Source organism: Mauremys reevesii, linkage group 10 (genome assembly GCF_016161935.1).
Source record: "Mauremys reevesii isolate NIE-2019 linkage group 10, ASM1616193v1, whole genome shotgun sequence".
Taxonomy (NCBI): Eukaryota; Metazoa; Chordata; order Testudines; family Geoemydidae; genus Mauremys; species Mauremys reevesii.
The window spans coordinates 41115674-41143139 of NC_052632.1; the positions used below are offsets into that span (position 1 = coordinate 41115674).

The 27466-nt window shown below is 56.2% G+C and overlaps 2 protein-coding genes across 2 annotated transcripts; one reads left to right on the forward strand and one right to left on the reverse strand.

Moving 5' to 3' along the window:
- Nucleotides 1–2934: 2934 nt before the first annotated feature.
- Nucleotides 2935–13580, forward strand: PPIB (peptidylprolyl isomerase B). Its single transcript, XM_039492439.1, has 5 exons — nt 2935–3132; nt 5202–5315; nt 6818–6911; nt 12601–12785; nt 13183–13580. Exons 1-5 carry the CDS (start codon nt 2974–2976, stop codon nt 13303–13305), a joined length of 675 nt encoding a protein of 224 aa, XP_039348373.1. The 5' UTR covers nt 2935–2973; the 3' UTR covers nt 13306–13580.
- Nucleotides 13581–13944: 364 nt separating this feature from the next.
- On the reverse strand, nt 13945–23802 carry SNX22 (sorting nexin 22). The gene is made up of 6 exons (XM_039492440.1): nt 23698–23802; nt 19449–19532; nt 18407–18511; nt 18137–18231; nt 16736–16809; nt 13945–14762 (listed from the first exon to the last, which is right to left on the reverse strand). The coding sequence occupies exons 1-6, from the start codon at nt 23767–23769 to the stop codon at nt 14635–14637; spliced, it is 558 nt and encodes a 185-aa protein (XP_039348374.1). The 5' UTR covers nt 23770–23802; the 3' UTR covers nt 13945–14634.
- Nucleotides 23803–27466: the final 3664 nt, after the last annotated feature.

The window sequence follows — 27466 nt, forward strand, 5'->3', positions numbered from 1 at the left end:
CACTCCTCTCCAGAGGAGGTGTTCATCTGAAAAATTTAAATGTAATACACAGCTTTGCAAAATAGCATGAAAACTTTTTAGTCCAGGCAAAAATATCTAGTAGTTGGCAGACCACCCTATTACCATTAGCAGCCCATCATCGTGTTCAAAGCTATCTGAATAGCAAACTCTCCTTTTCCCTGATCACTGTTGCCTCCTTCATGAGAGTTACGTAGGGCCCGTAAAGACCATCACACTCTCACAGGACACTTGGGATAGATGGACTGATGACAGGATCTGAGCATGCTGCTCAGCTGGCCTAGTGGTTCAACTGTTAAGAACATAAGAACACCGTACCGGGTCAGACCAAAGGTCCATCTAGCCCAGTATCCTGTCTACCGACAATGGCCAGTGCCAGGTGTCCCAGAGGGAGTGAACCTAACAGGCAATGATCAAGTGATCTCTCTCCTGCCATCCATCTCCATCCTCTGACAAACAGAGGCTAGGGACACCATTCCTTACCCATCCTGGCTAATAACCATTAATGGACTTAACCACCATGAATTTATCCAGTTCTCTTTTAAACACTGTTATAGTCTGTTGTTGGTGCCTCAAGACGGAGGCAGATCTTGGGCTTCCTGCTGCTGAGGTTACGGTAGTTTAGAGGTTATTCCATTGCAAAGGCACAAGTTATTCTGAGCCCCTTCTAACTGGGCCATAGGGACCTCTGTATACAAGTGCTTTCCGGCTTTTATATTTTTTAACATTTTTGGATTCTATGTTGTCAGGGAAAACTAAACATGTTGCTTTGGGTTTTCTCCTCTAGATACATATAAAGCTACTTCCAGTGATGTCTTCCTGCATTCCAGTTGTACTTACAGCTGAAGGCACCCAAAAGAAAAGCTGAAGGCCCAGGCATGCTTACTGTACTAGTGTTTTACTATAGGTGATAGAGAGACTGGAGCCATTGCCTAAACAGTATGTGATGCTTGATTCCAAAAATGCTTAGGTCTTTTCTGCTAACATATGAGACCATCACACCTTAAATCCTACTTTAGACAAGGCCTTTATGAATATGGGGAAGTATCTGCTGAGCTGAGATTCCACCCACCTATGCAGCTCTGGCAGTGTCCCCTCTGGAGCGTGGTAGTACACCCAAGTAGGGGAAAGGCTGGGTTTAGAGTGCTGGGCTCCAGGAGTGATTCTCTGCTCTAAATATCAGAGCGGTAGCTGTGTTAGTCTGTATACACAAAAACAAGGAGTCGTCAATCTCCCTGGACATCCAATAACAGATTTAAAAGTAGTCATCCTTCAAACAAAACTTTAAAAACAGACTTCAAAGAGAAACTGTGGAGCAACAATTCATTTGCAAACTTAACACCATTAATTTGGGCTTGAATGGGGACTGGGAGTGGCTAGCTCACTGCAAAAGCAATTTTCCCTCTCGTGGTTATTGACATCTCTTCAATTATTGGGAGTGGATCACATCCACCCTGCTTGAATTGGCCTTGTCAACTCTGGTACTTCATTTGTAAGGAAACTCCCTTCTCTTCATGTGTCAGTATATTTATGCCTGCACCTGTAATTTTCACTCCATGCATCTGAAGAAATGGGGTTTTTTTACCCATGAAAGCTTATGCCCGAATAAATTGGTTACTCTTTAAGGTGCCACCAGGCTCCTCGTTGTCTCTGCTCTAACTAGCTGTAGCTGGGTCCTGAATGCATCCCTACTATGGTGAGTGAATACATGCCGCTAAGCTGTAGTTCCTGCACTGGGTTACTGTCCCCTGCTTCCCCTTGTGTGCTGTAGGAGTAACTCAGCCCTGGACACTCAAGGCCAGAGCCAGTGCTAGGCATAAGCAAACTAATTAACAGGGTTCAAACAAAAACCTAGATAATTCCATGGAGGATAGGCCAGGATGGGCAGGGATGGTGGCCCTAGCCTGTTTGCCAGAAGCTGGGAATTGCCAATGGGGGACAGATCATTTGATGATTACTTGTTCTGTTCATTCCCTCTAGGCACCTGGCATTGGCCACTGTTGGAAGACAGGATACTGGGCTAGATGGACCTTTGGTCTGACCCAGTAGAGCCCTTCTGTTTAGGGCCCCGAGCAGCTCAAAAGGGCTTTTTATTGTAAGGTGGCTGTTTTACTGGGGGGTGGGGAGGGAATATTCATCTGTCTCCTTGCAGAGAGCCGAGGAGCCTCGGCAGATGGCTGCGAGCCCCCTGCTCGCCATAGGTCAGGATCTGGTTTGTAGGGTGACCATATTTCACAAAGGGAAAACAAGACACCATGTGGGGCTAGCAGCCTAAGTCCTCCTCTCTACCCCAGGCTGCTTGCCAGGGTCCTACCTCCCACCCCCACCCCCCGGCGTGAGACTGGCCCTGTCTCTTCCCCACGACCCCGTCCGTTCCTCCACCCCGCACTATTGACAGAAGTGGGCATTTGCCCTGGCCCCCGACCTAGCTGGCAAGAACAAATGGGACAAGTCCCCCACTTCTGCCAAAGGCGTGAGGCCGGCCGGGCCTGGGATTAGAGAAGGGGCCGTTCCTGTCACACGGGACACACAGTCATTGGTCGGCTGCCCGCAGCCTAACCCGGGAGCTGGAGTCCCCGCACTGAGCGCACCACGCATCCCTCGTGGCTGACACTTGGCCCAATCGGCGCGCGCCGCTGCGCCCCGTCCTTCCGTGCCCGCTTCCCGTTGGCTAAGATGTGGCCCAATGAGAAACTGGAAACGTGGCAGGCTCTGGGGCCGGTTCCTGACCCCCCTCTGTCCGGGATGGAACGCGCGATCCTGGCTCGCTGGGGGGGAGGAGCGTCGCCTCCCCTTCGGGATCGCTCGCTTCCTTCCGCCCGGCGCCTATAGGCGGGGCAGCGATTCGGGCCGTACCACTGCCAGGGCGGGGAAGCGGAGGCGTATCCGCCTCGGGCCGGGCGGTGCAGGGCTGCGGGAGGGCGGGGCTGGTGGTGCGGCGCTTGCGGGTCCCGGATGCTGGCGGCGCGGCGGGCGCTGTGGCCGGGCTGCGAGCGCAGGAGGATGAAGCTGCTGGTGGCCGCGGCGCTGTTGGGCGGGTCGCTGCTGGTGCTGCTGCTACCGGCCGCCTCGCGGGCCGAGGAGCGCAAGAAGGGGCCCAAGGTCACCGCCAAGGTGGGCTGCCCCCACCCCCGTTACTCTACCCGTATCCCCCGGCCGGCCTCCTCTACCCCGCCCGGATCTTTTCATCCCCCGCGGCCAGGCCTCCCCCTCCCCGCCCGGCTCTCCTTATCCCGCCCCGCCGGGCCTCCTCTTCCCGCGCGGATCTTCTCATCTTCCCCACCCGGCTCTCCTCATCCCTCCCCTTACCCTGCCCGAATCGCCCCCTCCCCCGGGCCTCCCTTCCCCGCACGGACCTCCTCATCTCCCCGGCTCTCCTCATCTCCCCTTACCCTGCCCGAATCGCCCCCTCCCCCGGGCCTCCCTTCCCGCACGGATCTTCTCATCTCCCCTTACCCTGCCCGAATCGCCCCCTCCCCCAGGCCTCCTTCCCCGCACGGATCTTCTCATCTCATTTCCCCCTTACCCTGCCCGAATCGCCCCTCCCCGGGCCTCCCTATCCCGCCCGGACCTCCTCATCTCCCCCTTATCCTGCCCGTATCCCTTCCCCTCCTTCCCCGCCCGGATCTTCTCATCTCCCCCTTACCCTGCTCGTATCTCCCGCCGGGTCTCCTCTACCCCGCCCGGATCTCTTCATCTCCCGCCCCCGGCTCTCCTCATCCCCTCGCCCCCTTACCCTGCCCGAATCGCCCCTCCCCTGGGCCTCCCCTTCCCCGCACGGATCTCCTCATCCCCCCTGCCGGACCTCCTCATCTCCCCCCCCCCCCTATCCTGCCCGTATCCCTTCCCCACCCGGGCCTCCCCTACCCCGCCCGCATCTCCTCATCCCCCGGGTCCCGCCCTTACCCCACCCTGTTCTCCCCCCACCAGGGCCCCGGGCCCGCCCTACCCCGCCCAGATCTTCCTCCTCGCCCGGGTCTCCGACCCCCCCGCCCCCGGGACCCTACCCCTCCTGGCCCCGAGCTTCGCACCCCAGCCGGGGCAGGCTGGACTCGGCTCCCCTAGAGCGGCGCGCGATGCCCGCTGCCGGCTCCCGGGGGTTCGTGGGTCCCGAGGCCGGGGCTAGCCGTGCGGGGGTGGGTCGGAGCAGGGAAGGGCCGCTGGCTCCCTGGGGAAGGCTCAGACGGGTGCCCCTGAGCCGAGGGGTCCGTCCTTCCCAGCCGGGATCGCGCGGTCGCGGCTCCCCTGGGGAGCCAGCAGGGGCGGCGGGCGCCAAGGGTGGGGGAGCTGAAGATGGCGGTGCCGCCGGCCTTTGTTAGTGTCTCGGTTAATCCCGGCGGAGGGGATCGCCTGTCCCAACCCGGGCGGAGTGACACGCTCCAGGCACAGATGGCATCAGCGGGGAGGTCTGCCGGAGGGCAGGGGGTGGGATGACAGGGTTCCTTTAAACCGCTGGAGTCTGGGATCTACCGCACTCCCCCGTGGACAGGTGTGGGGCTGCGGGGAAGGGGCAGGCCAGCCTGTGAGCTGAGGCCAGCGCTGTTCTGGGAGTGGGAACCCCAAAAGTGAAGGCTCTGATGGCGAAAACTCTGGTGGCAATTCTCTCTGAGCCCATTCAGCCTGCTGCCATCTCACTAACTCAGTGCCAGACCTGGGGTGGGGGAACGTGATAGCCAAGATTCCCTAGGCAGGAACCCCTGCCAGGCTTGGCTTAGGAGCCAGCTGGTGCATGAGTCTCTCTAATAGGAAGGTGTGTACCTCTGAATATAGCCCTAGAGTAAAGGAGAGAGGCCCTGCCCTAAAGGGCAGATAGTGTGGTCTGATGGGGTTACTTGTGCTCTACATGGAAAGGGCTAATAGCCTGCTTTTTTAAAGAGGTCTGTACGGTGCAGCCAAATGAACACTATAGAGCTCTGAGCTTTCTAACCCCTCCCGATGTTGAGCTTAATTCTCTGCCCCTTATGCTGCTTCTCGGAGTTGGGATGATTTACAGCTCAGGGGCTGACGTGCAGCTGGATCCCATGTGCAGGAGCTGCTGTAACCCAGCCAGCCAGATAGGCTCAGTGCCTGGGCCTGGCAGGTGAGGAGGTGTCATCTGACTGGCTCCATTTGGTATTCCAAGTGCCACGCCGTGGCAGGAGAAACAGGAATCCCTGGCTAACGCTACCTCCCTTGTACCACAGGTGTATTTTGATCTGCGGATCGGGGACGAAGATGTTGGCCGGATCGTGTTTGGCCTTTTTGGGAAGACAGTCCCAAAGACTGTGGAGAACTTTGTTGCCTTGGCCACAGGAGAGGTGAATGGACCCCTGGGCAATGCCCCTCACTCCAGTTTTCCAAATCACCTGGAGTTGCAGTGTGCATAAGTTGGTGTTGGCTCTGGTGTGTGTACTCTCACCCACCACCTCCAGAAGCAGGGAGAAAGTCAGGTGCTGGGCTGGGGAGCAGTAGGGGGCTTGTTCCAGCAGCACAGGCGGTGTGTTGTTGTCAGCATCCATATTAATTACAGGCTGGATATGGTCACTGGTTGAGCAGACCTTCCATTACTCCTTGATGGGGGGTGCCAACTGTCTAGACGCTGGCTCAGAGGGTAGTTGTCCTTTGCAGGCTGATCCTGAGAATTATGCTCAGGTTTATCCTCAATACATGTGAGGGGGGTGTTGCCTCAAAGACCTGTAAAAGGTCTAGCAGCAGTGTTCAGCATCCTGGCACTTCAGCCCCACTTTTGATACCCACCCCCTTCTAGTTCTGCTGGGGGGGGAGGGGGAGTGAGTGCGGGAGCATGGTCTAGCCTGGGGGAGGCACCAAGATACTTCCCAGTCTCCTGCTGCTGGGCTGCCTGTGAACCAAACCCCAAGGGAATGGCAGTGTGGCATGTCCCCTTTTTTTTTAAATGTAACTGGCTATCAAAAGGCTGAAGCCTGGGGCCCAAGACTGAGATTTCTGAGTGCAATGCAGAAGGCTGTTTGCTACACCCCTTCTTCCATGGGTAAGGTGGAAGGGTCGGTGCACAGCTGCCCACTGCGGAGAAAACAGATCCCTCACTGGCTCCCAGCACTTGAAGCCCTGATTCTTGTTCACTCCCTGCTGCTGAGGGCCAGGAAGTGTTCTCCAGCAGAGCCCTTGGCTCCGATCACTCACTCACTCACCGTGGTGAGCACTGGGTTGGGGCCTTTCAGTGGGTGTTGGGTGTCTAACTCCTTTTGACCCTTCTAAAAATCACAGCCCCTAACAGTACTAAACTCTTCTCAGCTGTGCCTTGCACTGGGACTGGAGACAAGTGCCACTACCCTCTGGGCTTGCTGGGGGCTAAAGCTCTTGGGACGCTGAGTTGGGATGCATTGGAGAAGATGCGAAATTGCCCCAGGTTCCCATCTCTTCCCCTTCACCCAACCAGCTCCTGTCCTTGCCCAATTGCCTACCTTAGCACTGAATTTGCTTCTCTCCTGGTAATCACTGCTCAGCCCGCTCCCATTGAGCTGTTCCTGGACTCCCCCTCAACCCTGGCTTCAGGTTCAGGCATGCAGTGCTGCAGTATCAGTCACGTTTGAAAGGGTTTCTTCCCAACCATGAGGCCCAGGGACATAAATGAACAATCTAGACTGCAGCCTGAGACTGCAACCAGGAGGAAGATCTGGCTTCCCCCACCAGCTCAACCTGCCCTGTCTGGGGGGAGCGCCTCTTTGGGGAGATGGGCAGGCAATGAAGCAGTGATTGGGGGGGGGGCGGAGCAATCCCTTAGCTATTGCCCAGGCACTTGCTCCTCCCCTGGCCTCACGTTCACTCTCCTCTGTTCCAGAAAGGGTTTGGGTTCAAGGGCAGCAAGTTCCACCGTGTGATCAAGGACTTCATGATCCAGGGAGGAGATTTCACCCGCGGAGATGGCACCGGAGGTAATGCTGGGCTTGTGCCACCCTGCCACTGTCCTGTGCTCCAGGCAATGAGCCTTACTCATGGACTCCCTCTGGCTGTGAATCTGCTGCACTTGCCCAGGGCTCTGCAGAGCTGCTCTGGAGTTAGAGGCATAGGTGCTGACTCCATGGGTGCTCTGCACCCACCGGCAGCCAAGCTGCCCCCTCCTTGCCTCCTCCCCCTCCATGCACTGTGTCCCTGCTCCTCCCCCTCCCTCCCAGCGCTTCCCACCCCCCACTGCCTAACAGACGTTTGGGGGTGGGGCAGGGACATGGCATGCTCAGGGGAGGAGCTGGAGAAGAGGCAGGGTAGGGGTGGGAAACAGCAGGATGGAGTGGGGACTTTGGGGAAGGGATGGAATGGGGGTTGGGCACCCACTGGGCAGAGGGGAAAGTCAGCGCCTATGGAAGGGTTCTGCTGAGTCCTGCCATTCCCCAGCACTCAGGCTCTTGCTCAGACACCGCCCTACCAGGCATCACCTTTGGTAGGGGGCTCCTGGCTGTTCTGTGAAGAAGGGTGTCCCAGTGAGCAGCCAGGCCTGAGCTGAAACATCTCCCATCAGCTGGTGTGAGCAGAGCTCCAGCTTAGGATGGGCACTCGCAGAACAAAGTAATTATTGACAGATCCATCCCCAGTCATCCAGTCCCAGCATCTGGCAGTCTGAGGCTTAGGGAAACCCAAGCATGGAGCTGTATTCTTGATCTTGGCTAATAGCCATTGATGGACTTTTCCTGCATAAACTTACCTAGTTCTTTTTGAACCCAGTTATACTTTTGGCCTTTCACAACATCCCCTGGCATTGAGTTCCACAGTGTGACTCTGCGTTATGTGAAGAAATACCTTCCTTTTGTTCGTTTTAAACCTGCTGCCTATTAATTTCATCAGGTGACCCCTGGTTCTTGTGTTATGTGAAGGGGTAAATAACACTTCCTTACTCACTTTCTCCACACCAGTCATGATTTTATTGACCTCTATAATATCCTCCCCCGCCCAGTCATTTCTTTTCCAAACTGAACAGTCCCAGTCTTTTTCTCTCTCCTCATATGGAAACTGTTCCATCCCCCTCATCATTTTTGTTGCCCTTCTCTGCACCTCCATTGCTAATATATCTTTTCTGAGATGGGGTGACCAGAACTACATGCAGTATTCCAGGTGTGGGTTTACCATCGATTTATATAGTGGTAGTGTGATATTTACGATTTTATTATCTATCCCTTTCCTAATGGTTCCTAACTTTATTTTTTTTAATACTGTCACTGCACATTGAACAGATGTTTTCAGAGAACCATCCATAATGACTACAAGATCTTTCTTGAATGGTAACAGCTAATTTAGACACCGTCATTTTGTATGTCTAGTAGGGATTATGTTTTTCAATGTGCATTACTTTGCATTTATCAACACTGAATTTCATCTGCCATTTTGTTGCCCAGTTACCCAGTTTTGTGAGATCCCTTTGTAACTCTTTGCAGTCAATTGAGTAATTTTGTATTGTCTGCAAATTTTGCCACCTCGCTGTTTTACCCCTTTTTCCAGATGTTGAACAGCACTGGTCCCAGTACAAATCTCTGTGGGACCCTACTGTTTACCTCTCTCCGTTGTGAAACCTGACCATGTATTCCTACCCTTTGTTTCCTGTCTTTTAGCCAGTTACTGATCCATGAGAGGACCTTATCCCATGACAGCTTACTTTGCTTAGAAGCCTTTGGTGAGGGACCTTGTCAAAGGCTTTTTGAAAGTCTGAGTACACTATGTCCACTGGATCACCCTTGTCCACATGTTTATTTGACCCCCTCAAAGAATTCTAATTGATTGGTGAGGCACGATTTCCCTTTTCAAAAGCCATGTTGACTCTTCCCCAACAAATTGTGTTCATCTATGTGTCGGATAATTCTGTTCTTTACTGTGCCACAGGACTCTTTACTGTAGTTTCAGCCAATTTGCCTGGTACTGAAGTTAGGCTTACCGGCTTCGCCTCTGGAACCTTTTTTAAAAATTGGTGTCACATTATTTATCCTCCAGTCATCTGGTACAGAAGCTGATTTAAGCGATACATTACATACCACAGTTAGTAGTTCTGCAGTTTTATATTTTGTGTTCCTTCAGAACTGTTTATCAGTTTGTTCCAAAACCACCTCTATTGACACCTCATTCTGGGACAGTCCCTTAGATTTGTCACCTGGCAAGAGTGGCTCAGGCTTGGGAATCTCCCTCACATCCTCTGCAGGGAAGGCCAATGCAAAGAATTAATTTAGCTTCTCTAAAACAGTCTTGTCTTCCACGAGTGCTTCTTTAGCACTTTGATCATTCAGTGGCCCCACTGATTGTTTGCCAGGCTACCAGCTTCTGTTGTACCTTTGCTAGTTGCTCTTCAAATTCTTTTTTGGCCTGCCTAATTATACTTGTCTTGCCAGATTTTATGTTCCTTCCTATTTTCGAGAGTCAGATTTGACTTGCAGTTTTTAAAGGATGCCCTTTTGTCTCAACCACCTCTTTTACTCTGCTTTGCCATAGTGGTGTGTGTTGGTCCTCTTACTATTTTTGGGTTTTTTAGTTGGGGCATACATTTAATTTGAGCCTTCATTATGATTTTAAAAGTTTCCATGCAGCTTGTTAGCATTTTACTCTTGTGACTGTTCCTTTTCATTTCTGTTTAACTAGCTTCCTTGTATTTATGTATTTTCCCTTTTTGAAGTTAAATGCTACTTTTGTGGGCTTCTTTCATTTTCCCCCCCCCCCCCCCCCCGCAAGGATGTTAAATTTCATTACATTATGGTTGCTATTATCAAGTGGTCCAGCTATGTTCACTTCTTGGACCAGATCCTGTGTGTCACTTAGGACTAAATCAAGAATTGCCTCACCCCTTGTGGCTTCCAGGACTAGCTGCTCCAAGAAGCATTTTATCTTCTGCATCCTGTCCTGAGGGGATGTGTACCTTGGGGATAGTTGAAATCTCCTGTTGTTGTTGAGTTTTCTTTTGTTGTAGCCTCTAACCTCCCTGAGCCTTTCGCATTCCCTATCACCATCCTGGTCAGGCAGTCAATAGTATATCCCTCTACTATATTGTTATTGTTCTTCAAGCATGGATTTTCTATCCACAGAGATTCTATGGTGCTATTTCATTCATTTAAGATTACTATATTTGACTGTTTTCTTTTACATATAGTGCCACTCCTCCACCATGACCTACTTGGTCATTTTTATATATTTTGTACCCTGGTATTACTGTGTCCCATTGATTATCATTCCACCAAGTTTCTGTGATGCCTGTACTATCAAAAGCCTCATTTAATGCTAGGCACTCAAGTTCACCCATCTTAGTATTTAGACTTCTAGCACTTGTGTACAAGCACTTATTAAAAATAAGTCAGTATTTAGTTGTCTGCCTTCATGTGATGTAACTGAATGGGACTCCTTTTCCTTTGACTTTCTCTTCAGCTCCCACCTGTATTCTCTCAACTTCTATCCTCTCCTCTTTTTTAGGATATAGAGAATCTCCATTAATAGATCCTCCCCTAAGAGAAATCTTTGCCTGAACCGTGTGCTCCTCTGTGCCCGTTGGTTTTCCCCCGGTCCTTAACTTAAACTCATCTACAACCTTTTTAATTTTACTGGCCAACAGTCTTGTTCCATTTTGGACTAGGTGGAGCCTATCCTTCCTGTGTAGCCGCCTCCTTTCCCAAAAGGTTCCCCGGTTCCTAATAAAACTTAAAACCCTCCTCCCTCCACCATTGTCTCATTCCTGCATTGACACACTGCAATTATGCCTGGCTAACTGGCCCTGCATATGGAACTGGAAGCATTTCAGAGGATGCTACCATGGAGGTACCTATCAGCCTAAATTTGGCCTCCAGAACCTCTGTCCTACCTTCTCTCTGTCACTGGTATCTACATATACCACGACCACTAGCTCCTCCCCAGCGCTGCATATTCATCTAGCTAGATATCTTGAGAGATCTACAACCTTTGCACCCAGCAGGCACTTCACCATGCGGTTCTCCTGGTTATCACAAATCCACCTGTTCGTGTTTCTAATGATTGAATCCCCCATTACTATTACTCTCTCTTCCTAATAACTGCGTCCCCTCCCCTGGAGGGGCATCCTCAGTGCAAGAGAGCACATGACATTATTTAGAAGGAGGGTCCCAACCATGAGATCGTTTCCCTCTGCTCCACTTTGATGTTCTCCTTCCCCAGGACTTTCATCCTCCTCAGCAGCACAGAAGCTGTCAGACTGGATGATGGGGCTGCTCTCCTGGGTCCCAGAAAGTATCCTCTGGGTACCTCTCTGTCTCCCTTAGCTCCTCCAGTTCAGTCACTTTGGGCTCAAGTGCCCATAATCTGTCTCTAAGGGTCGTGAGCTGCTTGCAGTAAATGCACACGTGCCACCTACCCACAAGGCAGGTAATAATAATATATATAGTAATAATAGGAGATATACCTATCTCCTAGAACTGGAAGGGACCTTGAAAGGTCATCGAGTCCAGCCCCCTGCCTTCACTAGCAGGACCAAGTACTGATTTTTGCCCCAGATCCTAAAGTGGCCCCCTCAAGGATTGAACTCACAACCTTGGGTTTAGCAGGCCAATGCTCAAACCACAAACTGGGTAGCCCTCACTCTGCTATGGACTTCTGCCTGCATTGTTTTTACTCTTGCAGCTTTTTTTTTTTGGAGGAGGGGGAGGAGAGGGAGGTTTTATTGGCAGAAATCCCTTGCAAAACTCTGCAGTTCGCTCTGGTTGCTTAGGAGCTGGCTTTTTAACCCCCTGTTCTCCTTTATGGTCCCTTGACAAAGGGGCAGGACTACTCATGGGATTAGGAATGAAAGGCTGGGAGGTGAGAACCTGGTTAAGAAGCTCCCAGCCTGGCCTAGCAGGTGCCTAGGCTCAGCACTCAGCCCCTGTAGACAAACCGACCACACTATGAACTTCAGTCAGTCAGGCACACAGACAGTGAACAGACAAGAAGCTCCACCAAGGGTCACTTAGTCACTCCCGCTCGCTAGTTCTAGCAGCAGCCCTTTGGTGCAATGTATCTTGGCTCCCTACTCTGACCCTTGCACTAGCAGCCAGGTGGGCACATGGCAAAGGATGGGCACTAGATGCCCTTAACAGTTCAGTCTCCCTGGGGGAGCCCTGCCCAATGATCCTTACACAGGAAATAGGAGGGCTTCTGCCTGGGACCCTTCCCTCTTGTTCATTTCTAAAGCTGAGCCACTGCTGTTCAAGCAGATACTAGCTCATTACTGCAGATCTATGTTGTGACTTGCAGAGGGTGGGTGTCCTCTGGCTCCTGCCTTGGGAGTTGTCTATAGAACGGGACCCATCCTTGTGTGTTTGGAAAGTGCCCATGCTCCTGTCCACCACAGCACTGCTCTCAGCCACAGCTCAGTGCACCCATCGCCTGCCAGCATGGGGCTCCCTGACCATATCTGTGTCACTTCCCCTCCCTCCCAGAGGGTGTATTGGTTCCTGTAGATGGAGGGAGGACTTCCTAGCAGCCTCACCGAGGAACTGAGCCCTGCATGATGGGGGTAGATGTGGGGTCTCTTCTCCCTGATGCAGGTTACTGCCTCTCTAGATGTGCTAATATACTCCTTTGGTGCCAGCAGGGGGAGCTGACCTGCATGGAACCCATGACTGTAAGCTGCTCCTCTTCTCTCGTTGCCAGGCAAGAGTATCTATGGTGACCGCTTCCCTGATGAGAACTTCAAGCTGAAGCACTATGGACCTGGCTGGGTTAGCATGGCCAACGCTGGCAAGGACACTAATGGCTCCCAGTTCTTCATCACCACAGTCAAGACCCCCTGGCTGGATGGCAAGCATGTTGTGTTTGGCAAAATCCTGGAAGGGATGGTAAGGAGAAAGCCCCAACCCTGTGGAGGGAGATGCTGGGGGGATGTGGGGCGGGGGAAGCACCCTTCCTGGCATGGCCGACCCATAGTGGCTCTGTGTGCCCCAGATGGAATGGGGCCTGGGCTGCATGTTAGACTTTGCTAGAGGGCCAGACAGAGCCCATAGCTGCTGTGTCCCTGGAAACAAAGGCTGAAGGAGGTGAGTCTAGTATTGTCCTGGGAGAGGAGGCTCCTTATATATGTTTTCTGGAGCAGGCCTGAGGGTGAGACAAGGGAACAGCTGGGAGTTAGACTCGGTGCTTGCCAGCTGGAGAAGGGTGGAAACACCCCTCTCAGCTTTGGCTGTCAGGGGACCCTGTGCGTAGGCACATCCCGTCCTCACTGTGAGTGTCCCCTAGGACGTGGTGCGGAAGGTGGAGAACACCAAGACGGACAGTCGGGACAAGCCCTTGAAGGATGTCACCATTGCTGACTGTGGCACTATCGAGGTGGAGAAACCATTTGCCATTGCCAAAGAGTAAACCATCCTGCCCCAGCACCAGGGCAGGGCCATGCAGGCAGAGCTGGCGTGTGAAGGGCTGGGGGCTGTGATGCTCCACAGGGCCCCTTGGATCTAGCTACCCTCTGGGTGAGCAGGAGCTGTACCCTACCACCAACCTCCTGCCTGGCCTCCTCCCGTTCTCTGTGACCCAACACATTCCATCTGGCCAGCAGAGGGGGTGTGGGTCCATCACTTTTGTAAGAAGCACATGCACTAATAAATGTGATCAGTGTGTTTTTTATAGCACTGCCTGGAGTGGGCTTCCTGTAGGGCCTGAATGTCCCCTGGCCTCTGAGAAGGCGCAGCTCACAGCCCCTGCAGAAATAGCTTCTTCCTGAGCAGGGCAACAACCAGCCTTAGCCACAGTAGTAAGGCATAAAAGAAGCCAAACGTATTTGAACAGGGAGCTTGGAAGCACCTGACCTGCTTTGGACCTCAGGCAAGGCCAGCCTGGTGTCTGCACCTCCCCCTCTATTGCAGGGTGGTGCCTCTGGCAGGGGCTGCACTTCCTGCTCCTGTTAGCACAGTCCCTAGGACCCACTCATTCTCCCTTGTGAGTACATCATCTCTCTCCCCCCCCCACCTTGGTTAAGGTGTGGCACAGGCAACGGACCCAGGGATGGGGCTCTGCCCAGTACCTTGTCCATGAGAACATCCTGTGGTTGCAATTAGGCTTCTGTCTTTTTTCATCCCGTGGCTGAGAGGCCAAACAGGGCATGTCATGCACAGTTTATGGGCCCTAGGTTCTAGTCCCAGATAAACACAGTGCAGCAGCAATCTCCAAACCAGACCTGAGTGATTTATTGCCTATACACATCTGCACAGCTCCCTTTAGCCTGCAGGAGACCAACCCCTCCCCACAGGGCTCTGCAGGGGTCTAGGACACCACCCCCTCCCCCTCTAGGCTCTATCCAGCCTGGCAGGAGCTGCAGCCAGAGCTATGGGTAGCCATAAGCACTGGCAAGGAGCCTGGCCATCCCAGCCATAGTGCAGCTTGCAGCATTTCCATGTGCTGTGGCCAGAGATGGCACTGCTGGAGCAGTTAGGGTCTGGCCTCACAGCTGCCCTGTTCATTACAAGTGCTTCCAGCCCAATCTCCATGTGTGTTAGGCACCAGCCCCCAGGCTCAGCAGCATCTCCCCCTTTTGTCCATCACCCCATGCTGGGGAAGGCAGGAACAAGTCCCAGGGGAAGGGAAGGCAAAGCCACTGAGATACAGGAGCAGTCTGTAGATAGGACAACCGAGCAGTGCTCCCACTTCAGTAGTGGTGCTGGTGAAGCCTGAGCAATGGCTGGGTCGTGGATACCCTCATGAGCCCTGCTGGCTAAGCATGTGGAGCCCTGCCAAGCACTTTGGGGCTGCCTTCTCCCAGCAGCAGCTTGCTGGTCTGTAGAAGCCTCGCAACACACCACTCAGAACTATGTCTGGCAGCAGCTCTGCAAAACAGGAGAGGAAAGAGGTTAAAAGTACAGCTGTTTCTTGGCAACAGCAGGAAGACTGGAACTAGACCAGGGTCTCAAACATGCAGCCCACCAAGCTCCTTGCACCCACCTACCCCACCCCGCTACCTACCTCCAGGCCAGGAGTGGGCAAACAAGCCTGCATGACCAAATTCAACCCTGCGGGATTGCCCCGTGCCACTCCCTTAAGCAGCTGGCAGCACGTCCCTTCAGGCCAGAGGAAGGAGGCAGAGGGCTCCTGTGTTGGCTTGCTTCAAGGTACCACCCCCTGCAGCTCCCATTGGCCGGGAACAGGGAACCGCGGCGAATTGGAGCTTCGTGGGTGGTACCTAAAGGAGCAGCAGCGGAGCCCTGTGCCCACCCCCGCTCCCTCAGGGGCTGTAGTTCTGGTTGCTTCCTGGAGCGGAGTGGCATGGGGCGAGGAGCCTGCCCTGGCCCCGATGCACACCACTGCCACCCCGGAGTCGCTCTAGGTAAGTAGCACCAGGCTGGAGTTCACACCCCACACCCCTCCTGCACTCCAACTCCCTGCCCCGAGCCCCCTGCTGCACCCCACACACCAACTCCCTGCCCTGAGCCTCCTGCACACCGTGGTGACAGGGAAGGGGCAGCATTGGGGTGGGAACTTTGGGGAAGGGGGTGGAAAGTGGAAGAGGTGGTGCAGGGGTGGGGCCTCATGGAAGGGGTGGAGTGGGGCAGAGCTGAGGGAAGTGAGGGTGTCAGTGATGCAGCCCTTGGGCCAGTTCACAAGACGTCATGTGGCCCTTGTCATTTGAGCTTGAGACCCCTGAACTAGACCAAACTCTGGGAACAGAGCCCTGCAGGAGATTTTTTAATCCTATTCCTGCTATTACAGCAGCAGATCCTGTGGGGTTCCAGTCCCACTGCAGCACTCTAGCCTGCAGGAGTTAAAGGGGGACCAGATACCAGATTCAGCTCCCCACCCTCTCTTACATTAAGATTTAGAACCAGGTAACAGCCCAGCAACTGCCACCAGTTCCTGTTTCCACCTTTGCTGACAAGAGAGGGCTGCTGCAGGGCATCAGATCCCCTCAGAAGGGGGAGCTGGATTAATGGAACTGCAGCTAACCTATTCCAGCCATCACCCATGCTCCCCACTGACCCAGCTTGTCTAAAGGGTTCCAAGAAGCCCTTTACAAGCTGAGCCAGGTTCTAGGCTGCATGTTACCCCAGGACAGCACTTGCTCTACTTGTGTGTGATGTCTAACAGCAGCCTACAGCACTGCATGGCAGGAACTAGAGTATTGTCTGCTTCTGAAACAACAGGAGGGGGAATTAAGACAGCAGAATAGACCCCACTGCAACATTTGGCAAAAAACTTCCCCTTAAAACCCCAACTGCTCCAGGCCATTGTTCTGGACAGTGCTGCTGTGGGCAGTTTTTACATCTTCTCACCAGAGCCTTTGCCCTCTTCCCGGCTTTTTAGGGAAGGATGGAGCAGGGGGTGGTTAGAAAAATATTTTTTCTCCTGAAGACTGTTCCTGCCCAGCACGCCTGCGTGGGCGAGATGCCAGGCTGCAGCGGCTGGACTGCACAAGAGGGAAAAGAAGTCAGGCCCCACGGAGACCTTTGTTCCTCTTGGTTTTGTGAAATGTGCCTTTTGGGGAAGCAGGTGGGTCCTGCTCTGCTCCCGGTAACACTCAAATGGCCGCTGTACAGGCAGCAGTTGTAGGGTTTAAACCTCATGTACTAGCCAAATATGCTGCCAAGAGGCAGTTTTGCTGCAGATGTGAGAGAAGAGAAGATGGGCAGAGGGGCAGCACCTCACAGTACACCCCTCCTTAATAAAGGGAACCAGCTTGCAGGATGCCAGCATCCCTTTGGGAGCAGCAAACACCCAGAAGATGCTGGGGAATCCATGCCCTCAGCCCAGCACACAGCATTTCCATTGCATCACCTGCCCCAGGACCCCAGTGCCCCTGCCTTACCTGTGGAGGAGGGGAGCACATATGGGTCTTTGTGGAAGATCATAACTGGCCGGTGTGAGAGCAGGAAGCTGTGGCTGCAACAAGAGAGGCTGATGAGGACCTGGCTGTTCTGGGGCAGTGACATGAGTGGCTAGTGAGAGCAGCCTGACAGGCTCCCCCCACAAGCCTCTCCAGTGCCTAGGTCCTGGCAAGGCAGGTCCTGGCCCATCTGGATGGGGGTGGGCATGGGGCACAGTTCACTAGTGCCCAGTGGGGCTCTCAGGTGCCTGCACTGTAGCTCCAGGGCAGGTTCCCTTTTGCTCTATAAGGGGGCTCCTTAGTGCAGCCCATCTTCCCCCATCATATCAGCTCTCCCAGCCAGCAGGGGATTTCCTTACCCGCAGGGATCTAGACAAAGTGTTGGAAGGTGGGGCTGTTTCTTCCAACTGAATAAGGGAGCTGAGCCCCCACTGCTGGGAGAATTGTTCTAGAAGCAGCCAGCCACCAGGGGGTGCCCTTGCCCTGCAGGTAGCTCAGCTAGCAGAGACAAGGCCAGCACAGGCAGTAGGGGCTCTGGCAGCGAGCCCACGAGCTAGGACCCCCATCCAGAGCTTGAGGAGGTCAGCCAGCAACTGGGAGCCCTGCCATCAGCCCCCTGCAGCTGGAGCAAGGTCCCGACTGTCACACTGGGAGGAGCACAGGGCCTGAGAGGAGGCAGAAGGGCGACACCTCTCTCCTCAGACTAAGTCACACGGAGCTGCAAGAAAACAGCCAAGGGAGTGATGGGCCCAGGCCCTTGCGGGTTGGAGGGGGGACAAATGCTGCCCTCCCCTAGGTGTCCAGAGCTGAGAGAGGGACATACAACCTTGGAGACATCAGGGACCAGGTGCATCTCATCTGTGGCTGAGTTTGCACACTGGCAATTTAAAGCTGTCCTGGGGAGGGGAGCACAAGTTCAGTAGCTGCTAAGAGCGGCAGCTGATGCCCTGTGCTGGTGCACTCAGGGCAGGGCTGCTGGAGATGCACGGAACTGCTCTGCTGCACAGGTAAGAGGCCACAGCCTAAGGGACTGAGCAAACAGGAAGAAATCCCCATTGTAACACATTGTCCCTCCTAGTCAGGCAGCCTTAGCCTGCCTTCCAGGGTGCATGAGCAGTTAGCCCCATTTCACAGCTGGGGAAATGGCATTCAAGAGAGAGGAAGGGACCTTTCCAGGGTCATCTAGCAAGTCACTGGCAGAGCTGGGATCAGAACCTAGTGGCTCCAGCCACTAGGCATTGCTGCCTCACATGAACACTAACCCTGCCAGCCCCTCCCATGCCCAGGGAGGGCACCAAGGAATCACTTGAGCTCCCTGATGTCCCAAATTCATTGGAGACTTTGGCTTCCACCAGTGGGCGCCCCAGGCCTCAGGATACTCACTCCAGGCTGCTGGCCTTGGCATCCTGCTGAAAGTGCCTGAGCTTCAGGAAGTCCAGCAGTTCCTTAGGCAGCGACTTGTTGTAGTACAGGACGCCCTGCAGCAAACACAGAGTGGTCAGGTTAGAGCTTGCCGGAGCCCCTCGCCCCATGGTGGGGGGACACCCCGGCAGAGAGCACTTGGGCCTTTTAAGGAAGCAAGCCCAAATCCACTCCAGCAGGCTCAAACCCAGCGATGGAGTCCCAGTCGCGGACTGTGGGGAAACATCCTACCTGAATGTAAACCTCCAGGCCCTGCCGCCGCTGCTCCTGCACCTTTGACATCCAGTTGGGGACTCGCTTGGGGGGGAAATCTGGGACCTTGCACATCTTCTTTATCTAGGGCAGAACGTAGTGTTACCATCAGACGGAGTCACAGCTCACCTGCTGCTTGTAGCCACAGGACGCCAGGGTCCTGTGGGGCCCTGGGCTAGAGGCTCTGCTCTGGGGATCCATGTACCACACCATGGCAGGAGGGCCCCTCCCCTCTCTGACACAGCAGCACTGAGCCCCCTCAGGAGCTGCAAAGGTCTCTTCTCCCAGCACCAACAGGGGTGGCAGCATGCCCCCACCTCTCCAACATTACACCCCAGCTACTAGTTCATCTGCTTGGGTGGGCCCCAGCATTCCTCCCCTCCTGCCAGGATCCTCTATCAGGGTGGTGCTGGTGAGGCCCCCAGGGGTTTTTGCATGAACACCCCTGTAAGATAACGCAGGTCCCCTTCTCACAGGGGCAGGCCCAGGCTCAGGCAGGTGTTGCCATGTCACTTACACTCTGTCATATTTTCAAGCCCTTTTAAAAAAAAAAAAAAAAAAAAAAACCACAGAAGGTGAGTAAACAATGCCTCAGCTCAGGCTGATGCTGCCCAGGCCTTAATCTGGTGCTGGCTGAAGGGCCATGGGCCCCAGGCACAGTGCAGCATGGGGAAGAGAACTACATAGAGCTCCATGTTATCCCATCTCCCCGTTCCAGTCACACACGGCTGTGGGCAGGGACACAACTTCCTTTGTAATTGGCACGTGCCCAATCCGCTAGCATACCCCGGAGGAGCAGAACATGGACAGGGAGACAGACTAACATCTGGCAACACACGTGTGGAGGAAATGCTGCCAGACAGCACGTTTGCAGGGATGAATTCCTCAAAGGCAGCAGTTGGGCCCTGTGGCAGTGGAAAGATCAGTTCCCTGGGGTTTGCTGTGCAGCACTGCAGGCGGCAATGGTAACGTGGAGTTAACCCCACTCCCCATTCCAGCTGCTTGCCTGGCCAGCACTCACCCTTTTATGCAGGGCATGGAACTCGCTGTAGCGCTTCTCAATGGTATGTTTCCGGCCATTGCACAGCACCTCCACCGTAAACACCTGCAACGGCACAGGAGAGATGTGAAACAGGCCTGACAGGCCCCAGTCTTAGTGCAGAAATACGTAATAAGAGCATCTCATTCCCAGTACCCCCAGCCCCCTCTCCCCAGCTGCCCAGACTGGAGAAGAGACATTACTTCCCTGTAGCCCTTGGGTGGGGCAGCTGCTTACAGGGCTGAGAAACTGCAGTGTTTGCTTAGCAATGAAAGCAGTCTTGTTCCCTCTCCCAGAATGCACTGCAGCTGTGTAAGCACAATCCAGTGTCAGGCTGAAGCAAACAGAGTCACAAAAGGCTCTTTCAGAGCAGGCTGTAGCTGGGAGGGGAGCAGTGCAGCTAAAGAAACTCCCCTCTTGCAGGGCACAGCACTGCCATCCTTAGCATCTGCAAACTGGCTGAAAGGCCTCATGCAACTGACAGGCCAGCACAGCTCAGCTCCCTGAGCTCAGGAATCCATCGCATCTCCCATTCTACCGCACCCTGCACAGCAGAGATAGAGGAGATGCTGCCACCATAACATGTAGGGTGCAGCATGCTCTGCCTGAACAGTGCACAGCTACATCAGAGTCACGCTAGGGTAGCACATGAAGAATTGCAGCCAACGGGCACGGCAAGGAGGCTGGGTGTGGGCAGGACATAGCTAGGAATTGGCCCTGACCACCAGGCTTGGCACCCGCCTGTCAAAGAGTGCCAGCGATCATCAGCTGTCAGCACTGCTTCACATTGGAATATGGCCTCTCCAGCAGCACAGCACCCCACAGCTCCACACAGGGCAGCAAAGTGAGCACCGATACCATGGCAGCGTGGAGGTCTCCCATCCGAGGACTGACCATGTTTAACCCCGCTTAGCACATGAAATCTGACAACGGCTGCACAATTGCACATTGTGCGTGCACGCGTCTGTCTGACACACGGTGGTGGGTAGAGCCAAGCTAATGCAGCAAAGCTGTTCTCGTGAGCCGAGCACTGTTTGCCTGCACCATGCTTACACCCCTCATGCATTCGTTCCGCTCCTCCTAGTGTTGGACTCAGCTCACACGAACACGGCAGGCAGCAGGTCGCACACGCTCCCCCCACTCAAGGGGCTGGAACTGGGTCTCTGGCTGGACAGTTGCCCAACACAGCTGGACAGGACCCCAAAACCCCTCACCAGAGCCCTGGCACAGAGGACAATTAAATGAACGAGGCGGGATCTGGCCATGGCCTCCCCAGCTATGACAGTACAGAATTACTCAGTGCCGCACAGCAACACAAGTCAAATTCCAGCCAGCACCCAGCCTAGATGGCTCACAGCAGCCTCATCTCCTGCGAGTGACTTTCAACCCAGGCCTGGGCAGCCAGAAAGGAGGGTGTTCAACATCTAGAATTCCCACAGGGGTCCGCAGCTCTCCCCGCCCCGGCTAAGCCCCAGGGGCTCCTCAGTCCTTCCTCATCCAATCAGGGAACCAAAACAATCTCACAAACAACTAGCTGGGACCAGCTCACAGACCCGCCCCCCCCAGCCTCCTGGTGGTGCCCAGATGAGATGTGCTAGTGCATGCCAGGGGCACGGTGACCTGCTTGTATCCATGCTGGGAGCAAGACAGGGGAAGTCCCTCAGGTCGACACCCAGGGCTGGGCTGCTGGCCAAGCACACACGCAGTGAGGCAGACCCTGTTGCCAGTCACATCAGGGCTGAGTCTCTCCAGCAGAAGCGGGACATGAAGGGAGCCTGACCCAGCATAACAGGGCCTGGGCAGGCAGGGAAGGACGCTGTAGCTAGGACAGCCAGCATGCTCCATGGATTTATAAGCAGGGGAACAGCAGGAGTGAGGAGTGGTGTTGCCTCTGCACACAGCGCTAGGGAGACCATTCCTGGATCCTGCATCCATCTGCCCTCTGCTCTCAGCCTGATGCCGACGGGCAGGGCCGGTGCTACCATTTAGGCCAACTAGGCAATTGCCTAGGGTGCCAAGATTTGGGGGGCACCAAAAAGCAGCGCCCCCAATTTTTTTTAAAGCATTTCAGCGGCCGCTGCGCTGGGAGGGAGAGGGAGTCTGAGCCGCCAGCAGGCAGCCCAGAGGTTCCCCTCGGTCAGCGCGCCGCCCCGGCAGCCAGCCCAGGGCTTCCCCAGGTCAGCGCGCCACCGGCAGCCCAGGGGTTCGGGCTGCCGGCAGCACGCTGACCCAGGGGAACCCCTGGGCTTCCTGCCGGCGGCTCAGACTCCCGCTCCCTCCCAGCGCAGCGGCCACTCCATCCCATGCGATTCTTCTCATTGCCAGCGGTGGCGCCGGTGGCTGGGCAGAGCTCTGCAGCTCTGCTTAGCGCACGTGGCACAAGCCTGGCGATGGGCACAATAGCAGGGCTTCTGGAGCAGAGGTGAGCTGGGGTGGGGAGGTGCTGCACGGCTCCTGGGGGGGGGGGCAGCTGCCATGGGGGGGAGCGCCTCAGGGCAGGGGGGAGCTGCCACAGGGGGGATGCCTCAGGGGGGAGCTGCTGCAGGGCTGGGGGGGGCCCACAAGGTGGAAGGGCGTGAAACTTCCTTGCACCGGCCCTGCTGACGGGACACAGGACTGCAAAGCAAAGCAGGCCCAGACAGTGCAGGCAGTAGTGAAGTTTGAGCCGCTTGCCTTCCCCAGCTGCAGGAAGTGAAGGGGAGAATGTTTAACACCTGTGCAGATAGACAGCCACTGGCTGGGGTCAGAGCTGGGGAGGGGCTGTTGAATCAGCAGGTTGGGAAAATGTTGAGTATGTTGGCTGGCACCACATGGGGCTTCTTCTGCAGCCTGCTCGTCTGGGGAAGGCAGGGAGCCCATAGGCCAGCACAGACCCCTCGGGCTTAGGAGGAAGGAACAGAGAGAAAGTGAACTCAAGTCCCCAGCCCAGGCCACGCTGCTGCCAATCAGCCAGGCAGGCCAGGGAGTTTTACCGGCTCCCACCTTATCAGTGTGGTTGGAGCAGGGAGGAGATGATGGGCGGCTGCTGACTGATGCCATAAAAGGGCGTGGGGGGGCCGCCTCTGGGCCTTGCTTCACCCTGCTCCATTGCCCTCCCGTACAGAGGGATGAGCTGGGGAGGAGTTACTGGAAGGGTTTAACCCTTTCCCTGCCTTACAGAGGGCTGGCATGTTTATAACCAGACAGGGACTTGTGCTTATGGCACACGCCAGCCCCAAGCCCTGTAGCTTTTACACGCTGCTGAGCTGGGGGGTCAACCCACAAGCCACAGCTCCTGAGCCCACCGCCAGCTGCAGCGCTGGGGGTTAGTGTCCCAGCAGCACCTGGCTCCTGCAGAGCCCCCAGACCCCGACCCTGGGAGAGCAGCAAACACACAACTCTCCCCCCGCTGGGCCGGAGGGGCCTCAGCCCAAGGAGCTGGGACAGCGGGGTCCTGGGGACTGCTGCGAGTGCCAGCCGGGGGGCGGGCCAGACCCTGGCTCCCGGAGCCCCCCGGGGGGAGGCGGAGAAAAGCCACTGGTCTGAGCCTCTCCCTGCGGACGGGTCTGGGCTGCCGGCTGGGAGCCGCTAACCAGGGGCGGCCCCAGGCACCAGCGCAGCTCGCGCGGGCCGTGGGGGCGGCAGGCTTCGGTGGGTGACTGCCCTGCTTGGGGCGCAAAACCCATAGAGCCGCCCCCGCCGCTAGCTACTGACCTGGCTCGCCCCGCTCCAGCCCCCTGTTCTCCGGGGGGGGGGGGACACTAGTGCGCCCGCGGCCCCTCCCCCTCCGCCCCCAGGGCAGAGCCTGAAGCGGGTTATAAGGAATTTCCTGCGCCCGGAGAAGTTGCCACAAGCCCCCCCGGCGGCAGGAGCGAGGGGAGCCCTGGGCCAGGGGCGGGCGGGCTGGTCGCGGCCCCGGATTTCTGTTACTCATTAATGGGGCCGGGGCACTAGAAGGGAGAAGCGCTGGGGTCTCCAGGCCCCACCTCGGGCTCCTTGTGCACCCCCGGCGCGGCACCCTCGGCTCCCCCGGCCCCGGCGCGACGTGACCTGGCTGCAGACCGGGGCTGCGCCAGGCCCCGGCCCCGGGACTCCGCACCTGCGGGGGGGACCACGGGCCGCAGCGACGCGCCCCTGGACATGCAGCGCCACCTCCGCCAGCCCGGGCCAGCTCTGGGAGCAGCGGCTGGGAAGCGGGGGAAGGAGCCAGCGGCAGCCCGGGGACCCCCCAGGATCGGACCGGACCCCTCACCGTGTGCGTCTTCTCCGGGCTCGGCTCGGCCTCGGCCCCCGGTCCCACCGCGGGGATAGACACCGCGATCATCGCGCCGCCGGCTGGGCTGGGCAGCCGGCTCCATTCATCGCCGCCCGGGCCCCGCCCCGCCCCGCCCCCGGCGCCAGCCCGGAGCACGCGTCGAGCCCCGCTGGGGACTGGCCCCCGCAGGCCCCCCCCCGCGCCCGGCCGCCCCCCCCCCGCCTGCCCGGAGCACGCGTCGAGCCCCGCTGGGGACTGGCCCCCGGAGTGCCCCCCCCCCGCCTGCCCGGAGCACGCGTCGATCCCCGCTGGGGACTGGCCCCGGAGTGCCCTCCCCCGCTCCCGGCCGCCCCCGCCTGCCCGGAGCACGCGTCGATCCCCGCTGGGGACTGGCCCCCGGAGTGCCCCTCCCCGCTCCCGGCCGGGCCCCCCCCCCGCCTGCCCGGGGCACGCGGCGAGCCCCGCTGGGGACTGGCCCCCGGAGTGCCCCCCCCCGCTCCCGGCCGCTCCCCGCGCCCAGCCCCTGAGCGAGTCTGGGGCCTGGCACCCAGAAGCTGCACCATAGGGGAGCAGGCGCCCTGCCCCGCGGTTAGCCTGGCACCCGGACACCACATCACCCAGCTGGAGCCGGGCACCTCTGCCCTGTCACCGGCTTTAATACGGGCAGCAGCGTAGCCCTGGAAGGGACTCAGGGAGGTCCTGGGGGCGCAGACCCCAGCGAGGGCTGGCAGCCTGAGTGCGGACCCTGGGTCTGGGTCTTCCCTGCTAGTGGTCCCTGGGCTAGCAGAGGTGTGTCTCCCTGGACCCCAATTACACTGTACCCGGTGCCTGCCTGCCAAAGGCCTTTGTTACTTCCCCCATTCACAAGTGGCAGATGAGGGTTTCCAGTCTGGGCCACAGGGTAAGGAACAATATAAAGCAGGGGTCGGCAACCTTTCGGAGTGCAGAGTCTTCATTCATTCACTCTGATTGAAGGTTTCGCGTGCCAGTGATACATTTTAACGTTTTTAGAAGGTCTCTTTCTATGTCTATAATATATAACTAAACTATTGTTGTATGTAAAATAAATAAGGTTTTAAAATGTTTAAGAAGCTTCATTTAAAATTCAGTTAAAATGCAGAGCCCCCCAGACCGGTGGCCAGGACCCGGGCAGTGTGAGTGCACTGAAAATCAGCTTGAGTGCCGCCTTCGGCACACGTGCCATAGGTTGCCTTCCCCCTGATATAAAGTCTCCCCCAGGAAAGGGGTGGGGGATAGTGGCTATTCATTGCAACCTTCTGCATCTGCCTGGAACCACAACCAGTGCACAGATAGCTCAGGGACAGCCCCCCAGCCCAGGTACACCTGTAAACACCCACCGTCAGTGCTGGTGGTGGAACACTTGGAATCCTATATCAGGAGCTCAGGCCAAAGGAGCATGTTGCTGCTCCTCCCCCAGGAATAACTGCAGGTCCTACAAACAGAATGGATTTCCCTGCTGTTCTGCATCCATGTAAGGGGTTCCCATCCCAATGAGGTTAATCCGAGGCGTGATTATTGCTAGTTGGAAACTCATCCTGTGTGAGTGTCCGAGCCTGGCGCCACAACTCAGGTCTCTTCCCCACAGGAGAGGGAAGTGACACCTCGGCCGGCTGCTGTTTTCACTCAGACTACAGGGAAAAGGCGAAGCAGAATCCCCTCATTTCGCTTTCACTTCTTATTTCTGCTAAAGGCCCCCACTGCAGTGAAATGAGCAGAACAGCAGAGTCCCCAGAGGGAAGAGGAAGGATCCCTGCACGCACAGCCCCAGAGAGAGGCACTGGGGCTAGGAGGGAGCGGCGGCACTTGAGATACCCTAGGGAGCTAATAGTGCCAGCTAGACAACCACAGCACAGGCAGGAGTTGGCCAAGCTCCCCCTGCCTCTAGACTTGCTGATGACCTTCAGTTCCCACAGCCCACGGTTACTCCAGACCAGGGCACCTCCCCCCACAGCTCTGCCAGTGCCCCTCAAACCCAGCCTGCAACCCCTGCTATTCTAGTGCTGAGTTCCCCTTAAATCCCCCCAGGCCAAAGGAGCAGGTGTGCCTGCGCTGGCTCTCCATGGTGTCTCTATTTAGCTAATCCCTGATTGCTCCAGGCTTTACCTCCAGTGCTGACACCTGATTTGGGCATTAGTGAAGGGGCTGGGAGGCCCAGACCCAGTAGAGCAGGGCTAGTGAGAGACCCCCATATGACGCACGTCAGGCTGAATCCCAGGATGGGTTGGGGTGATTAAGGTTCATTTGGCAACGAGGACTTGGTGGATCCAGAAGGTTGAGATACCACTGCTGAGGCTAGGAGCCTGAGACAAGGCTCTGTCCTGCAATGTTGGGGAGGGAGAGGGACTTTTCCTGGGCCTGTTTTTAGGCTGGGTTGGCATCACTTATATTCACGGCTGCGGGTGGATTTGTGGGGTCCGCTTGGAGGTCACTTACAGGGCCTGAGGTTAATGTGTGTGGGGGGTAGGGGTGCTGTTAAGGTTAGCTGGTGCTGTGCTCCTCCCTGGGATCAGTGACACAGGCTCTTCCTTTTCATCTGGCCTGCTATAGATGTGGGTTTGTTTGGCAGTGACGAGCCGAGCTCTAAGCTGGGGCTATAATCCCCCTGGGGGGGGGTTCTGGCCTTGCCTCGCCTGGGAAAGGGAAAACACAGGGTGGGAATCAGCATAGCCTGCAAGGCAAACAGGAGCCTGCGCAAGCAAGAGCCGCAGCCACGTCCCACTCCATCATCCTAGGAGCAGGCAGCCAGCACGGTGCTAAGCCAAAGAACAAGGGCTCTGTAGCGCTGGGGACATCAGCATGTGAGCCCCTGCCAAGGCAGCAGCCTAGCAACACTTCAGCAGCCAGCCAGCATGCTCAGGAAAGTGAGTTTGGCTGTGGTTCCTGGCCCCTCAGCTGGAACAGGACAGACAGGCTCAGGGAGAATGAGACTGAGATCCACGGCTTGCAGTGTGCTGGCCTATCCTTCACTTCAGCGCCAATGGGGGCCACATCCAGCCCTGTTAGGAGCAGGCCCAGGCCCAGTGAAGTCAGTGGGAGCTGTGCCCTCTTACACGTCTGAATTTGACCCAAGGTCTGTGCTTGGACTCTCACCCCTGGCACTCAGCCACCCTTTGTTCTTACCTAGCTGCTTTCAGAGTACGCGGCTCCTAAAGCAAATACACTGTCTCTTCCCTGTGGGCCAGGTGCCCTGCAGCACATGCTGCAGGCAGTGGTGCATTTCCCTGCTGATGCATAGGGCGGGGTAGGCTATAAGGACAGGTGTTTTCCATGCAAACTTTGAACAGAGGCACAGAATGCAGAGCAACAAAAGGCTGCTCCTTCTCTGCAACTGCACTTGTCCCACTGTGGCAGGGAGGGAGTCAGCATGCACAGCTCCGGGGTGGGGGACGAGCCGTGCTCAGCAGCACTCCTTCCTGGTCAGTCAGGGCACTGCACGCAGCACCTATCAGCTGGCTGCAGAACAGCAGGAGGTGCCAGGTGAGCGTGTGCGAGGAGGAGATCAAATAAGGAGTGAGCTGGAAAATGTGACTTGCCCCATATCACTCACTGTGTCTCAGTCACGGTCAGCCTCGGGGCTGGGGGCATTGGCTAGTGAACGTGGACCTATGTTTGGGTGTCCAACTTGAGACAGCTGCGGTTTGCTTCTCTGAACCTCTGAAGCGCCTGTTGATTTCAGCACTGTGAGTGCTGAGCGCTGCAGAACCCCAGGGGGTTGCACGTAGGCACCCCACATTAGGGGACACCT

Bases quoted from the DNA above. Each gene is read 5' to 3' on its own strand.
- PPIB (XM_039492439.1), top strand. From the start codon at position 2,974: ATGCTGGCGGCGCGGCGGGCGCTGTGGCCGGGCTGCGAGCGCAGGAGG. The intron at 3,133-5,201 runs GTGGGCTGCCCC...CTTGTACCACAG, and splicing joins GGCCCAAGGTCACCGCCAAG to GTGTATTTTGATCTGCGGAT. The intron at 12,786-13,182 runs GTAAGGAGAAAG...AGTGTCCCCTAG, and splicing joins GCAAAATCCTGGAAGGGATG to GACGTGGTGCGGAAGGTGGA.
- SNX22 (XM_039492440.1), bottom strand. From the start codon at position 23,769: ATGATCGCGGTGTCTATCCCCGCGGTGGGACCGGGGGCCGAGGCCGAG. The intron at 18,512-19,448 runs GTGAGTGCTGGC...GTTCTGCCCTAG, and splicing joins TCCATGCCCTGCATAAAAGG to ATAAAGAAGATGTGCAAGGT. The intron at 16,810-18,136 runs GTGAGTATCCTG...CTCTTGTTGCAG, and splicing joins GCCAAGGCCAGCAGCCTGGA to CCACAGCTTCCTGCTCTCAC.